Below are 15,432 nucleotides of genomic sequence, written 5' to 3'. Positions count from 1 at the left end.
CCATGTGCTATTTGTTTGCCTTAACCTGTTATTTACTCAGATTTTTTTTTTTCTTTTAAATAAAATTGTGTGCTACTTGGTATTGGGCTCTGTCTCAGGTAGACAGATTACATGTTTCCCTGCTGGACAGTATCAAATTGCTGCAAGTCTCTTTATTTCAGTCCCCAGCTCCATTTCACCGCCCCGTATGAACCATGCTCAAAAGTGAGCATTTACGCTGATTTTACCCTACCAACCGCTGACACATCACACTACTCAACGTAACGTTAAGCCAGGTAATACTGTACTTATCTTTTGTTACTCCCACTGTGAGAACATAGCTTGTTTTACCAGTAGATGGCAACAACGCGTTTTTATTACATCCAGCCTCTTTCTTAGCACAAAGTTCATGTGTTCATGACTCTTAATTATCAGTTCCAGATTCTAAAATGAAATAATTCACGTGGGACTGAGTTTTAGAAAGATGGTACAGAATTCGTGACAGTTAGGACGAATTAATTTGTACTGTTTAAGTCAAATAGCCTAGTGGCTGCCTATCCCATCAATGCTTACTGCAATGCCAAAACCTCACAGATTGTAAAGCTGTGCAGTCTACATACTGCCATCGTTTGCAGTCCAGACCAACTGATTTTTAGTATCACAACCACAAATTAAAAAAAACACAGCATTTTAGTTATTTTTCTATTCCACCCTCTGAAAGGCTTCATTCTATAAGGCAGCTGACTCCACACATTTCTTCGCAAAGAAAATTAAGTACATTTTGAGTGTGAACCTCATACAATTAAAAATAATCACATTCTACTTAACATTTTACTTAAAAATGCCTAACCTATATTCCCTAAGGATTACACCTGTCACACTGGACCAAAGTGCCAGGACACTCTGGGCTTTGCTCTTGACTCGGTGTCACATCAGAACAGCCACGTGATAATCTGCCTCTTCTCCATCAAGTTTTTACCACATTTTTCAGGAGCGAACACTGCAAGGTTTTGGAGGTTCTGGGACATTCTCTGCACTTCCAAAAGAAAACCAAAAGGCTACGAGACTGCTCAGCGAATTAAAACACATTCTCTACACTACCATTAAGTCATTCTGCGCGCAAACCGCAAACTTCGATCTCAACAGTTACCACCTAACGCAAGTTTGGTACATGAAAAATCATCTTAATGATGGGAAAATAGCTGCTTACCACATGACGAATGAAAGACAAACACTTACTGCTAAATAATTTAACATTTTTATTTGTAATTTTACAAGTCATCGCTAGTCTTTACATCTGGAAAAAAGTGTAAAAATAAGGCCATTTTTTACAGTTATTTCACTTTAGCATTAAGGGCTTTTCAGTATATTTTAAAAACATTGAAGATGCCATAAATAATCAAGCTAGCTAGTGACCAACACACTCAATTCCCAGAGTATTATCATAGCATTTACAAACAATTATCAAACTAGGTATCAGCTAGGCAGTGAACAGCAAGTCATTCTGTGTAGCCAAAACCCCTTTTTAATAACCACAGACTATTACGAACTCTGACAATACAACTGCTGGGATTGTCCCAAAAAGCCCTATAAAGCCCTAAATAGTTCTGTGTTATTCAGTCTGGTCACGACAGTGGAGAGCCGTGCCAATCCAACACAGGCAAGCAAGAATAGTTTAAATGCTGCCTCAGCCATGTGAAGCAAGGCAATTTGGGTTTTTTTGGGAAAAAACTGGTTCTTATAAGCTGCCTGTATGTTGATAGCAAACTCAGAGATTCACACAGCTAAGACCTGTCCTAATTAAGCTTTTGGTTTTAATAAGGAATTTTAATAAGAAATATCAAGGATGCATTTAAAGTAACAGCTATCCATGCACGTCCAAGTCTCAATTCACGGCAAATGCTGCGATGGGAGCTCCTGGAGTCACAGTCTTGACTAAAACACTTCATGAAGCAAGCAGCTACCTAAAGAGAGACCGCATCTACCGCCACTGCCAGCACACCCATTCCTTCACTCCCGCAACTAAACTGGTTTGGTCTTCCTTCACCATGAAAAGCGAAGGGAGTCAGACAGGGAAAGGCTTCTGTTTCTCAACAGCTATCTGATGCTAAATCTAGCCTTAGAGAGCTAGATTTAGCATCATAGTCTGTATACAGAGATTTGAAATGCTATATGTGGAATACATGATTTCAAGTAAAAAAAAAAAAAAAGCAAGGAAGCTAGATCCATACAGCACCCTTTCTATCCTGAAAATCAACAGAATTATCTCCAAAACTGACATCAAGGCTCAAGAAAAATCAAGCGTCCTAAGGAACTTGCACTGTGCTCCTGATAGGAGATGGCTACGACAGATTTCTCAGCAGTTCCTTTAATTAGGTACCTTCTGTCAATAGGCCAACAAATTCAAAGGCAAGGGACACCTTTGCTATAGAAACCTTCAGTTTTCCATTCCAACAAATCTACTGTAGGCTTTCCGGGACTAGATCAAAGAGCCAGAAATACATATGGCTTTTTTCCTTCTTAAAGGCAATGAAAAAGCTATAAAACTCTGATTTAAAGACACATTTTAATTCATTAGAACAAAATACCAACTTTGGCAAACAAAAAGGTAGCGTATATAAGATCTACACTGTGATAGTTTCAAAAAGACATAGCCTTAAATGGCACCAATCTCTTCAGGAAATTAATAATAAAACATTTCAGAATACAAGAGAACATAATCATTTATACCACCTCAACCGCAAAAATGAACGAGAAGCACATTCGGATTTTAGTGAGCAGAACTAACAGTGGATAGTCTTCTGTAAGAAAAGAGGTAGCACTGAAGGCAGCAGGCAGCAGCAGCTGGTCTATGACAGGGATACGTCCCGTACTCCCGCCGACACAGACACTCTTGCGTGCTACAGGTATGTGCCTTTGAGACCATTTCACATACACAGAAGAGACAATATGAGCGGCCCGTAAGGAAAAGCAGATATATGTGTGTGTGTGTATGTATATATATATATGTGTATATATATATACATATATATATATATATATATAATTTTTACCCTATTAATGATATTCTACTACAGTTGATCAGTAGTATAAGACATGGTACAAGATATTCATCTACAGAAACTCAATGCAAGTGCAATCATTTTCCATTTCTGATAGGTATATTCAACTGCAAATTCCCTCCCACCCCCAAAACAGGTTATTCATGCTTTACAGATCTTATATTCGGCAGTACATGGAGTGCTGTCACGTTTCCTACAAACAAAAAAACAAGTCAAATCAGAGATTTTACATTTAAATAGTTTTTACATTTATTCTGAAAGCACATCCTTAGTTTTATTATTAAATTAACAGGCAAAGTCTTGAAACTAAATCATTATTTGTCCTCTTCTTACTAAGCAACTGCTAGCGAAGAGATTTTTTTGCTGCATTTCATCCACTAGACTGCTAAGAATGACCCAGGGAGTAGAAGAGCATTTGATCCAAATGGATCATTTCAAGTGATGCACTGACTGTGCCTACCAAAAACTGAAAACAGACAGAACAGTTTCAGGATTCCTAACTAATTTGGAGACTACATCAGGAGCATCCCTTATAATTTATTTTAAATACAGTATGTTGTTTAGTACATATTTTATAACCAGAAGCTGAGTATTAGTTTGTGAGAATTTTGATTTTGTAGTCCACTAACAGCAAATTTACAATACTTAAACATATGAGGATTAAAATTCATAATTACATCCACATATATGTATTTTGAAGTTCTTGAACTCCTGTTTTGCTTCATAGAAAAAAAAAAAACAAAAACATATCAAACCTCTGCACTATTACTCTTGGCCTCTAAGGAGTTCTAGATACCGTAAGAAAAAACTCAGGGGTTAACAGTGTGTACACATACCAGATCATTAATGTGTCTTATCATTCCCGTGTGCAAAAGGTAAAATTGGACATAAGAACTCGATTCCTTTTTTCCCCTTTCTCCAACTAACCCAGAACACTAATCCTAGCTTAATTAGAAACATCTTCAGAGGTAAAGATGATATTCCTTAATCCATACATTATTTTGGAGGAAACTCCAAGCTTAGTTTTCATATATGCCATCTCAAACTTATTAAAAAATACTGGAAAGTCACTTGTTCTTTAAAAGTAAATAAAGCCAAGACTATGCATTTGAAAAGACCTTTGCATTAAGTTAGAATAAGAGACATAACGTTTCAACCATTACCTTCCCAGAATCTCCGCAATGGAGAAAAGCGACACAAATGAAGATACTTGTTTACAAAAGTATATGTAGTGCAAACTCTAGTTGTTAAGGTAGTAATGACAAATACTGACAAGGAACAGTCAAACTAAGCTGTCCCGTCTTAAAAACAAGGTCTGAAGAGTCAGGTTTTTGAAAGAGCTAATTTGACCCTAACACAAGTGCAAGAGCAATCGTAACTATCGTGAAATGCATCTGACTACTGGACTAAGCATTAGTTCAAAACACAGGAGAGGAAATTGATTCCAAACAAGCAACTATATTCTGACCCTTTTTAAGGCTACAGAACTCTGAATTTGAAAAAGAAATCATCTTTTTATAAAAAGGTTTAAAAAGAAGATCTTGTTTGCACCTTCATTTATTTTATTTTTCTTCCAGAAAGCTGAAAATGCACATGAGTCAGTAATTCTGAGAGACATGCAATCTTGTTTTCTCTGAAGGGATGCGCACTACCTTTATAATTCTAGTGTCCGTGTAATGCAGCAAAGGTAGTTTCCAGCTCCAACGGTCTTCTAATTATAGGGAATTAAACTATTGGCTAACAAAAGTAACACACCATTGGAATCCATTTCACAATACTGAAACAGGTGCAACATTCCACTGAGTATGTATATAGTACAGAAAAATATGTTACTCATTCTTTAAAGACTACCCGAAACTAAGCTATGCGATATGCAATCACTGGAAGCTATCATTCATGACACTGAATGATAATTTTTTCATGTAATCCTATTCTTCCAAAATGAATGAATGGTTATTATAGTCTTTCCTACACGAAAGTGAAGTTCCCAGCTAGCTAGTATTCCACACTTCTCCTGAAATCCTCAGTAAGCCATAATAAAAAAAAAAACAAAACCAAACACTTAAGCTTCATTGCAAAAGTCCAAATTAAGTGGAAAGTGTATACCTTTTTAAGATTCAATTAATTCATTTGTGTAGCTTCTTCCATCTCAGCTGGTACATTAGTTTTTAAAATACATGTTTCCTTGCAACTCTCATCAACTGCATACGAGCTGAAGAGCAGAAGGGGAAAGAGGTCTAATTGAATGTCCTATAGAACTGGCAGATTAAACACACAAGAAAGAGAGGGCAAGAAAAGATGTTTGCTCTAATTTGAAGACTACAACCCAGCAAGTATGAGGTACTGGAAGCACAAGAGTTCACAAAGGCTCAGCTACATCAGGAACGCAGAAAACTAAACAGGGAGATCTAGGCCTTAATAAAAGGAGATTAGATCAGGATTTTCAGACCAGAAAGAGGTTTAATAGTCAGATGTTCACAGTGAGGAAGCTTAAGGAAAGCATTGGGCGCAATAAGACTTTTCACGTTGTAAAATTTTCAGGAATATAACATTCTTTAATTTTTGATGATGTTGCTTTAGATCCCTCCTCCTTTCTACACCCTGAGAAGTCTCTGCACAGATGAAGACAGAAAGACCTGCCCTAATACTACTAACTCCCATGTACTCTTATTTGGACCATCCAGATTGCAGATTATCCAAGCCATGGATGAAAAGCAATTGCTCAAAAGCACTGAATTCCTTAGCAGCACACAGGTACACAGCCACCCTGCTTGCAGGGCCACTCTGGCCCTTGTAACGATACCATACTGCCTATGTGGAAGATACGAAGGCTAGAACCTCACTGGATATAAGCTAGCTTCAGGGTTCTCCCAAGTTGTACTGTGTGTACTTCCTTACAAATACGAACCGCAGGAGTATTTCCTCTGGTTTGCTTTATTTGTAACATCCCTTCCTTTGCTTCACGTACCCCAGATAAATTCCAACAGATTCTGTTAACAGTTAAGTCAGTTTTGATGATATGCTTATCATAACGTTCTATGTGTACCACCTAACTTGCTCTGAATTTTCAGTATTGTGTGTTACAACCTATTTCTCCAACAAGGCAGGCCTTTTTCAAGAAGATAAAAATAGGACATCACTGCAAGCAGCAATGCACAGAGGCATTTAAATCTCCTGCCACCCCTCCATGAAAAACGATACATAACAATCAGTTGTTCTGAAGATAAAGTTGAAAAGGCCCTATATGTCTCGTTAAAAACACTACTACTTATGCATCTAATATTTTACAGTTGATTTTGCAAGTCTTTAACACAGGGACACCAATCATTGCTGCTGCAGGAGAAAAAACTGAAGTGGATCCACACATGAAACATTCCAGCAGCAAAGTTGACTATTTGCTTTTTCAAACAGCACAGGAGCACTGGTTTAGGTCAAATTTTTTTCACGTTTTCCTTGTAACTAAGCCCGTATTATTTTATTCAAGGTGTTTCTGGTCCAAAACACAAAAACACAGTGGTTCTCCAGTTACCCTCCACTACAATTGGTACATCTTATGTAGAAGAGAGGACGCTCCTCAGTTCACCTCCAAGGCGTCCAGTTCACGTAAACCATTCTGGCTCCTAAAGCCTGAGACCTAGTGATGCCAGAGGGTACCCAAGCAATAAAATAACACAAGCCCACACAAGCCAATGCTACCACTGGTTTTAAGAGGTAAACTGACGTGTTTTAGAGCAGATGCAAACAGTACTCCCTTTGGCAAGTGTACCTATGCCAAATACAAGCTTAAGAACAGGGTTCTTCCTTCCTTGAAATTAATGCAAGTGTTAATTAGCAGCTTATCCGAATAGCAGATACAAAACCAAAGTCAAATATATTGTTAGGCACTTTAGCTTCCCATCAGCTGCTGTGATAAGCTCACATATAATCATCAGGTATTTGAAAAAGACAGGGCAGATAAAGCTCAAGAAAGTTACATACACGTTAGCGCTGCTTTTGCTCAGTCATTTAGAAATTTGCAATAATAATAATAATAAAAAAAGTAGGCTTACTCACCCATTTTGTGAAAAGAATTTCTTACAGACCCAGAAGGCTGCCAGGAACACCACAATTGCCACAATCACTTTAGGAAGAATTAAAAAAAAAAAGCCTTAGAGTGATAAAGATCACCTCTAGCTCACAAAAAAGCCTCAAAAATTTTTAGCAGAAATAGCACCGCTGTCTTCATCCACAGTCCTATACACCACCCCCCCCCAACCCAACTTAAAATTTGCATGGCTTATTTCACAAATACGTATTTGATGCTTTACTCAAGACTCTTCAAGACAGCTGAGAGCTCAAAAACAGTGACCACCAAGATGGCAAAACCCCACCAGCTCAGTAACATCAAAACAAACAGGTCAACATCCTAATACTGCTTTTTACAACAAGTTTATAAGAAAGCGGTAGGCTTACAAAAGTGGGTAACAAACGCAAGGACAGAAGACGGACTAAGCGCTTTTGTTCACTGGCACAGTTATTTATTCACACTTCCAGTAAACCCAAGCTCTGAAGAGTTTATGAAAGTGGCTAAGTTGTGGAAGACTGCCTTTGAAATCTGATGCCTCACACAGACGAGAAAATACACATTTTACATGAAATTCATCTATAATTGCTAAGTAATCTTAACTTTTCTTGAAATATGCAGCTTTAGGAGTAGACAAGCATGTTTAAAATAACCCGAACTCCAAAATCATGTTATATTACTGCAGTCACGGGTGATGACCAGAATATCAATTCCACATATAAAATATAATCCACATCCTATCTTGTTCAGGTTTTATAGGATACTTACCACAGATGATGGCCGTAATATACGCACCTAAAAAGAGAGTGAATCAGTATCACAAAAGGAACACATGTGCTTCTTATTCAAACATTATTATAAAATATTCACAAAGTTATTTCAAATAGATCAAGCACTTCTGCCAACACAATCTTTGCAGCAGGACAGTTTATATCACCAGAGTTATTTAACTTAAAATATTCCTATTTTTAAATGGATTTTACCAAAACCCATTTTTCTTATGTCAAAATAAAGAAGGAAGTTTGCATTAAACGATTTCTCCTGAATACAAAAGAATGTCCCTGAGAAGTTATGCTGCTGTTACATGTATTTTCATTCTAGTGGAGATTCTTGCAGATCATACTTACTTAACTGGCAAGTTGGCACTCCAGGAACCCACTGGTTTCCTCCAGCATACTGAATACGAGCTTCACCATGTAATGTGTAGCCTGCGTAACATTCAATCACAATAAAATCCCCGACAGAATATGAAGGTTTTTGTCCTTCAATTACTCTACCATAATTTATGTTTGGCGTGACATCACCTGGAAAGAGACGGGGCAGGAGGAGAAAAAAGGAAAGGAAATGAAGTGCAAGAACAGAGCTGGTACATGAAGCAGATTCAAGAAATTGGCATCAAGAAGCCTCTACATTTGCGTAAATATCAGAAGCTCAGTCAATCCTTAAAATATTTTATATGCAAAGGCCTCCTGCTTTCTAGAGGCTGCAGATACTTCTGCTGACGGACATGCTTCAGACACATTAACAGAAATACACGTCTCAGCTTCATTAGGAGAAACAGTTGCAAAGTAATGACACCCTCCATTTATATTATAACAAGTGCTCACATGGTGCAAAGTGAAGCGAGAATAAAGTCTGCCATCACCAAAGGAAGAATCTTCAGAAAACACTCCCAGAAGAGATCTTTCACCCTGGCTTTTGAACTTTACCAATTTCCATAAACAAAACTAAGACTGAACAAGGACTCCAACTCTGCCAAAAACTTTCCTCAGCTGCTGAAACTCCACCCCACAACACTCACAACCCTACGAACATAACCTGTCTGTGCCCTGCTGACAGACCTCTGACTTTCAGGGTCTGCACATTGGTACATCCGACGTTCGGAACTTGTCGCTCTGCCCTTCATTTTATCAATTATGATTTTTACTCACATGTACAGTTTTGTAAAGAACTCCATGTATCCTGGCCGCGACAAGTTACTGTCATCTCTTCAGGACCATCAGGGAAAGTACAGTAAGTATTGCACTTTAACTGAACAGTGTCTCCTTCTGCATATACAGATTTCACTGGAATCACTACTCCATCTGTGATCTTTGGGGCACCACATACACCTTCAGTAACCACTACATGAATTTAAAAGTAAGTTTAGTGATAATAAACTTCAAATATTTCATAATTCATTAACTCACTCCACAAATATACATTGCCTTTGTATGAGAAAAATAGATCAGCGTATCTGAATAGTTCAACTTTATTACAATTTTAAGTACAGATGTTTCCTTTAGAAGACTTAAATGAAACATCACTGTAGATATTCATTAAAGTAATATGATCTTATGATGCGGTAGCTAAGAAATTTGTATTTGTTGGTCAATTATTTTCGTAAGCTCTAGAATCATTTCCCAGTGCCTTATCAGACTCCTTCATTATGGAACACCCAAACACACTCTTTGCAGAAATGGTTGTCATTTTGGGGAACTCATTATTAGAACATGCATGTAAAAAATTCTCTCACTGTACAACATTCCCTCTCCCTCTAGCACAAAGAGGAAGGAGGAAGGTTACAGAAAAACCTCTGCAATGTCCCCAGCCCTGCAAATTAGTCCTGACTTAATTTGCCTGGTCAAAATCTAACAACATACTACACACTATACAAGACTCCTGGAAAATAAGAGGTGAAGAGCTGCACAAGAGAACATAGACACGTAATGATTTTGATTACTCTAGAAGGACACCATAGGTTTCCTCATTGTGCATACTCCTTTCTATCAGAATTCAGAAACACATCTTTTCTCCTGTTATTTACACATGAAATCACTAGAACAAACACCATGATGCTATTACGATGCAGCAGCGTCACAGTATGTCCACATCACAACTTCCAGACGCACGCCTGTAACTCAACTCACTCTCATCCGAAAACTCTTCGGAGTTAGGAGTCACTCAAACGCCTAAAATGGTTGCCCATAGATGAGGCTCCATGTCAACCTCCTTAGCTTCCGATTTCCAACTACAGTGTTATGATTTTAAAATTCAGTTAAGACAGACTTACAACATTCTCAACATACAAGACAAGTTGGATTCTTATTTAAAGCCTTACTTTTTTCACAAGTTGGTTTTGAAGACCAGGTGTTATCTTCTCCACAGGTAATTACCTCTGGTCCGTTCATGAAATAGCCTGGATCACACTCAAACATGACTGAGTCCCTATAGCTATAGGAAGGTCCAAATCCAGATTTTTTTTTTCCATTTTCGACTTTCGGGTTATCACATTTGACCACTGAAATAGGTAAAAGAAAAACAGCTTTGAAACATTTGTTAACAGTATCTTTGCAACAGACACAACACCCTTTTACTACTTCTAAGTTTCCTTATCTAGCTCCTCAAATTGTTTTGGAAAGGCTTTGTAAAAAGGTTATTCTCTTGAAGGTGGAGAAGGTCCTTGTTTTAAGCTACTGAGTTGTAACAGTACACAGTCAAATAAGAAATTATAATAATTGATATAATTGCGTTCCACTTCCAAAAGACACACTCCTGTACAGTGGCAGAATTTCAGAAAACAAAGTGATAATGATTAGGGTTCAAATGACAACATGCAAGCATCTGGTGTTTCTCCCTACATCTGCAGAGCAAGACTTTGTGCTTGCTGGGCCTGGCGTTTACTTCTGCACTTGCATAGTAGCTGTGTTTAGAAAGAGTTCTTCCTTACCTTTTTACTATTTATAACCTAGCTTACACATTCTTGCTCTTTACACAATTTTTCTTCAGCTACCCAGGCTTTATGGTCTCTCAGTTCCTTCATTTTGTCCTTGTCACTTCTACCAACAGCACGCTCATACATATGTTTTTAAAGTTTTAACTTAAATTTTAGTCATATTCTGTGTCATAATCAATCAATATCCGTAACACAGTTAATCTGATCTCCACTGGAACTACATCAAATTTAGTACCAGAGGATCTGTTTCTTCTTTTCTATAGGGAGGTCCATTCCCGCCCCCCCCCCCCCCCCCCGCCCCGAAAAAAAAGGGACAGATATTGAAGTTTTGGAGTCACATAGGCTATAATAAAGAAGCATATTAAAAATCCCAACAACCTCTACATTGTGGAGGTGGTTCACTCCAAACTCCATTTGACTGCGCATCGTACGTGCAGAAAATAGTAGCTGGGCCAATCAGCGAGAAGGGATCTGCGCCTTTTGGTACATTATCACACGTATAGGTTACTGCTGTTTGATAAACATAGCTAGCTGCTTCCGTGAAGTGCCCGTTGGCTATGCTTGGAGGCGGTTCACAAGGAATTCCTAGAAATAAATCACACAAATTAGTTGACAGAATTTTCCTGTTATCTTGTTCATCTCAGAAATAGCGAGCCTTGATTTTCAAGTAATTTTATTTAAAATCTGACACATAGCTATTTCTAACACAAGCTACAGTTATAACTGAGAGTTACTGATGGGCATTTATTATAGGGAGTCTCAAATTCAAGAAGAGGTTGACTTTAACTACTATGAGCTAATTACCACAATAACTGATACTTTGCAGTCGTCATTCCTCAGGCACATCCCAAGTAGTTCCAAAACGATAAAAATCAGTCTTATTTTACCACCATTTCTTATACTGGCAAGTTTATGGCAGAGCTGTTTTTAAATGAACTACCACCATCTGAATATAAACTTAAACACGGTAGTAATTTACTTACTTTCACACAAAGGAAGATCTCTATTCCAGCCAACGCCTTTATCCTTAATTACACAGGAAATTTCATCATTTCCACGTAACCTGAACCTAGACAGGCAAAAATTTTTAAAGAGGTGAAACTTAAGAAATCTCTCATTTCTCCAACAAGCACCTTGTTTATATAATTCTGTTCTGTGATTATGGGGACATAACATACCGAGTGTTTGGTGTAATGGGAATGGTATCTTTTTTTTTTTTTTTTTTTTAATTTTGCTAACAGTCTCAACTTTGAAAACAAAAGAGAAGGAAATGAGACATCACTGAAGGAACTGCTGGAAGTCTTGCCATTTTGTGTACCCTGTCATACTAATGCTCTAAAGTGACTAATACTAAAGAAATAAGCTCTTAAAAGGAAAGGGAGGAAAAAACCTTGCGAGAGCTTAGTGCTTTTGACTTAATTTGCTATACGCAGACAAGCGGGCCATTATTCAATATAATAATGAAGGATGATAAATATATGTATTTATTCCCTCTGCCACAGGAGCATTGAAAGAAGTCATTAGAGGTAACCCTCTAGTTTTCACTCTGCAGAGTCTCACTAAAAAGCTTAAGCCTTGGTTGATGCAAACAGCAAGTAAAACCAGCAAATCAAATCAATTTTAACTTTAATTTCATTTGCTCCAGGTAGAATTCAGGAGACATTTCAAGTCAGAACTGGAATGGAACCTGCATAAGGAAACTTGTTGGGTTTTTTTTTTTGTGGTGTTTTTGTTTGTTTGTTTTGGGTTTTTTTGTGGGTTTTGTTTGTTTGTTTTTTTAAATTTGGTCTAAACAGAAAAAAGTGAAAAAGAATTCATTAGCTTCACCAAAATACTTACCCTCCTTCACAAGAAAGAGTAGCTTTTGAACCAAATGTAAGATCTGTCACATTAATAAAACCATGTTCTAATTGTCCTGGGTGGTTACATCTTCTCTCTAGGGAGAGTCAGAAAGAAAAGAAAAAAAAGAATCTACACCTTTGTAGTTATACACAAAGACTAAGTCTTTGGCATATACTGCTCTTATTGTCATTAGCATTTTTCAAGCTTCACTTAAAATATTACAGAATACTAATTTTCACTTGAAAAACAACTAAAATTGTTAAATATTAAAAGGAAAAAGCAAAAGAGCTCATGCACACATTACCTGTACAGAACTGCTCTGTGGGTGACCACTGTAAGTCTTCACCACATGTACGAGTTAACGATTTTCCAGGGATTCTTGTATACCCCGGCCGGCAGATATACGACACCGTGGTTCCAACAGGAAAGCTCTCCACCGTGCTCTCCTCAAGCTCTGCATATTGCAGCCTCTCTGGAGGCATACACGTGTCTGTCAGAGTAAGAGGAAGGAAAAAGCAATACACAATCTTGTCAACAAGAAGAGATACAAGTTGAGGCATAACAGCATAAAAGCTAGGCTCATTCAGTAGGTTTTAAGGACTCATCGGTAAATGAAAGAGGTGACGTTCTTAAGAGCCAGAGCTACCTGCATATTTAACTAGGCTTCAGTTTTTTAATTTATATTTTAATAGCATCCATTGTCCAACTCTACATTAGTAGAGGTTATTCATTTGTTTTCTCAAGTTCTTCTTTAGCATTCTACCGAGACAATGCGTTTCCTTCCAGTTCATATTTTTTGTCTGTTTGCCTTATTCTTGTAGTCAAATGCATGACTTAATTCACTGTACACCCATCTGCAGTAAAATGCCTATTTAGCTTGCTGCAGGAAAAACAAGCCAGCCAACCATACTCGCATCGTTCGCTTCCCTTCCTAAGGCAAAAGGCCAGGCAGATCATAAAGGTAAGTTTAAAACCAGCTACGCAACCCAACAGAGACCCACAGACCCGGGGACATGCCGAGGTGCAGTTAATGCTGAAAATGTAAAACTCCTCCGTGCTAGAGGACTCAGAAAAACACATTCAAGATCTTACAACCCAGACGCAAATGTCAGATCCGCCCAGCCTCCGCAGGACTTACACACGACAGAGGCCATCACCTCTTCGACGATACCTGTTAATTTCCTCTCCGATCTATTTATATCACGGTTTAGAGATTTACCAAACCACAAAAGAAATTTAAACCTCAAGCTCGGGGTCAGAACCAGCACCCACTAGCACCAAAGCCAGCACGCCTGTTTTTGCAACACGGGCTGGCTTTCACTTTTCCGCCCCAGACCCCACCGAGGCCGCCGGGCCGCTGCTTCCGCCACCGCCGCAGGCCGCCTCCCTCTCCCTGCCCACCGCCTCCCCGAGCGGGCCCCGGGGGCCCCCCTCAGCCCAGCGGCACCCTCGGGGCCAGGGCAGGGGAGGACGAGCTCTCTCCCTCCTCCCGGTCGCCCTCGGGGGCTCGGCGTGCCCCCCCCCCCAGGCCCTCAGCTCGCCCCCCCGCCATGGCGGGCCGGGGAGGGGGAGCGAGCGCCCGTTCCTCACCCCCAGCCCGTGTTCCACCGAGCCACGACAGCGCCAGCGCCAGCAGGAGGCCCGGGCCGCGAAGGAGCGGGCGGCGCGGCGGCCCCATGACCGCGGCGGCCCCGGCAGCAGCGGCCGCTCCGCGCCCCTCACTCAGGCGACGGCCGAGACGCAGCGCGGGGCCGAGGCGCATGCGCGGCGCGGCGCGGCCCGCCCCTTCCCTCGGCGGCCGCCGCCGTCGCCATGGCGGGGCCCTCCAGCCCCTGGGGCAGGGCGGGGCGGCGGCCGGCGCGGCCCGTTACTGGGCGGCCACGGGGCCGGCGCCTCGCCCCGCAGCCGCCGCCCCGAGCCGGGGCTTGCCCGTCCCCGGCCTGAGGAAACCGGGTGTGGGGAGAGGCCCCGGCCTGGGGAGAGGCCCCGGCCTGGGGAGCCCGGGCGCTTTCCTGGGCAGGGTCCCCAGCGAGCCGCCCACGTCTCGGGCAGAGAGGAAGAGCTTCAAAGCGTGTTCAGTTGCGCAGCCCCTGCGCAAAGCCTCATTAAAAATAAAGGCGCCTGCGCGCCAGCCCGGAAAGAACAGCCCTGTGCAGGGCTGCTGCTCCTTTGAAAGACAAACCGCGTGTGTTGCTGAGCAGTAACAAAAAAAAAAAAACCAAACCCACCTAAAACTCTAGATGGACACAAAAGGAGACGCAAAACCTAAAGCAATTATTGTCCCACGTTCAGCTTTTATTAGGTTAAGCATTCGTAGAGGAACACTGCAAATAAGCGTTCCTGTAAGAAAACAGCAGCATCTGTTGCCGCTGCAGACGTGAATACAGTTGCTATTAAGACAGTCTGGTTTAACAAATTGTTGCTTCCACACACGCACGGGAATGCTTTTGTGGATCTTGCTTATCGCAGCGTTTGCAAATACAGAAATGTTCTTCAGCTGACGGCAGCAGGACACAGAAGGCCCTCTGAAACAGCGTCCGTACCGAGTGCAGTTTGAACTTTGTTAGATCCTTACAGTAATTAATGAGAGCAGAAAGAGCATTAACTGATTCACAGTAAAGTGCCTTTTTTTGCCACAGAATTTCAGTCCCAACATGAGCAACGCTTCCGTGCAACCTGCAGCCGCTCTCTGTACGGAGGACGAGTCCAACGCCTGGTTACTGGTGGCACGGATGCCCAGCCTAGGAAAAAGATGACATGCTGGTGTTAAA

The 15,432-nt window shown here is 40.5% G+C and overlaps 1 protein-coding gene across 3 annotated transcripts; it reads right to left on the bottom strand.

Annotated features, from left to right (window-relative positions):
* Positions 1-1,218: 1,218 nt before the first annotated feature.
* Positions 1,219-14,423, bottom strand: LOC309599082 (membrane cofactor protein-like; the record flags this gene model as incomplete). Of its 3 annotated transcripts, XM_082330222.1 has the most annotated exons (12): positions 1,219-3,234; positions 5,148-5,253; positions 7,095-7,161; positions 7,873-7,899; positions 8,232-8,408; positions 9,036-9,227; positions 10,205-10,384; positions 11,198-11,404; positions 11,803-11,888; positions 12,659-12,755; positions 12,966-13,151; positions 14,252-14,423. In XM_082330222.1, 11 exons carry the CDS (start codon positions 14,421-14,423, stop codon positions 5,163-5,165), a joined length of 1,482 nt encoding a protein of 493 aa, XP_082186348.1. In that variant the 3' UTR covers positions 1,219-3,234; positions 5,148-5,162. The 3 variants fall into 3 exon arrangements, with proteins under 3 accessions (XP_082186348.1, XP_082186349.1, XP_082186350.1); XM_082330223.1 differs by lacking the exon at positions 5,148-5,253 and having other exon boundaries at positions 14,252-14,401; XM_082330224.1 differs by lacking the exon at positions 9,036-9,227 and having other exon boundaries at positions 14,252-14,401.
* Between the last annotated feature and the right edge of the window lie 1,009 nt (positions 14,424-15,432).

Source organism: Platalea leucorodia (assembly GCF_965183815.1).
Source record: "Platalea leucorodia genome assembly, chromosome: 19".
Lineage (NCBI taxonomy): Eukaryota > Metazoa > Chordata > Aves > Pelecaniformes > Threskiornithidae > Platalea > Platalea leucorodia.
This window is presented reverse-complemented; position numbering and strand designations above follow the sequence as displayed.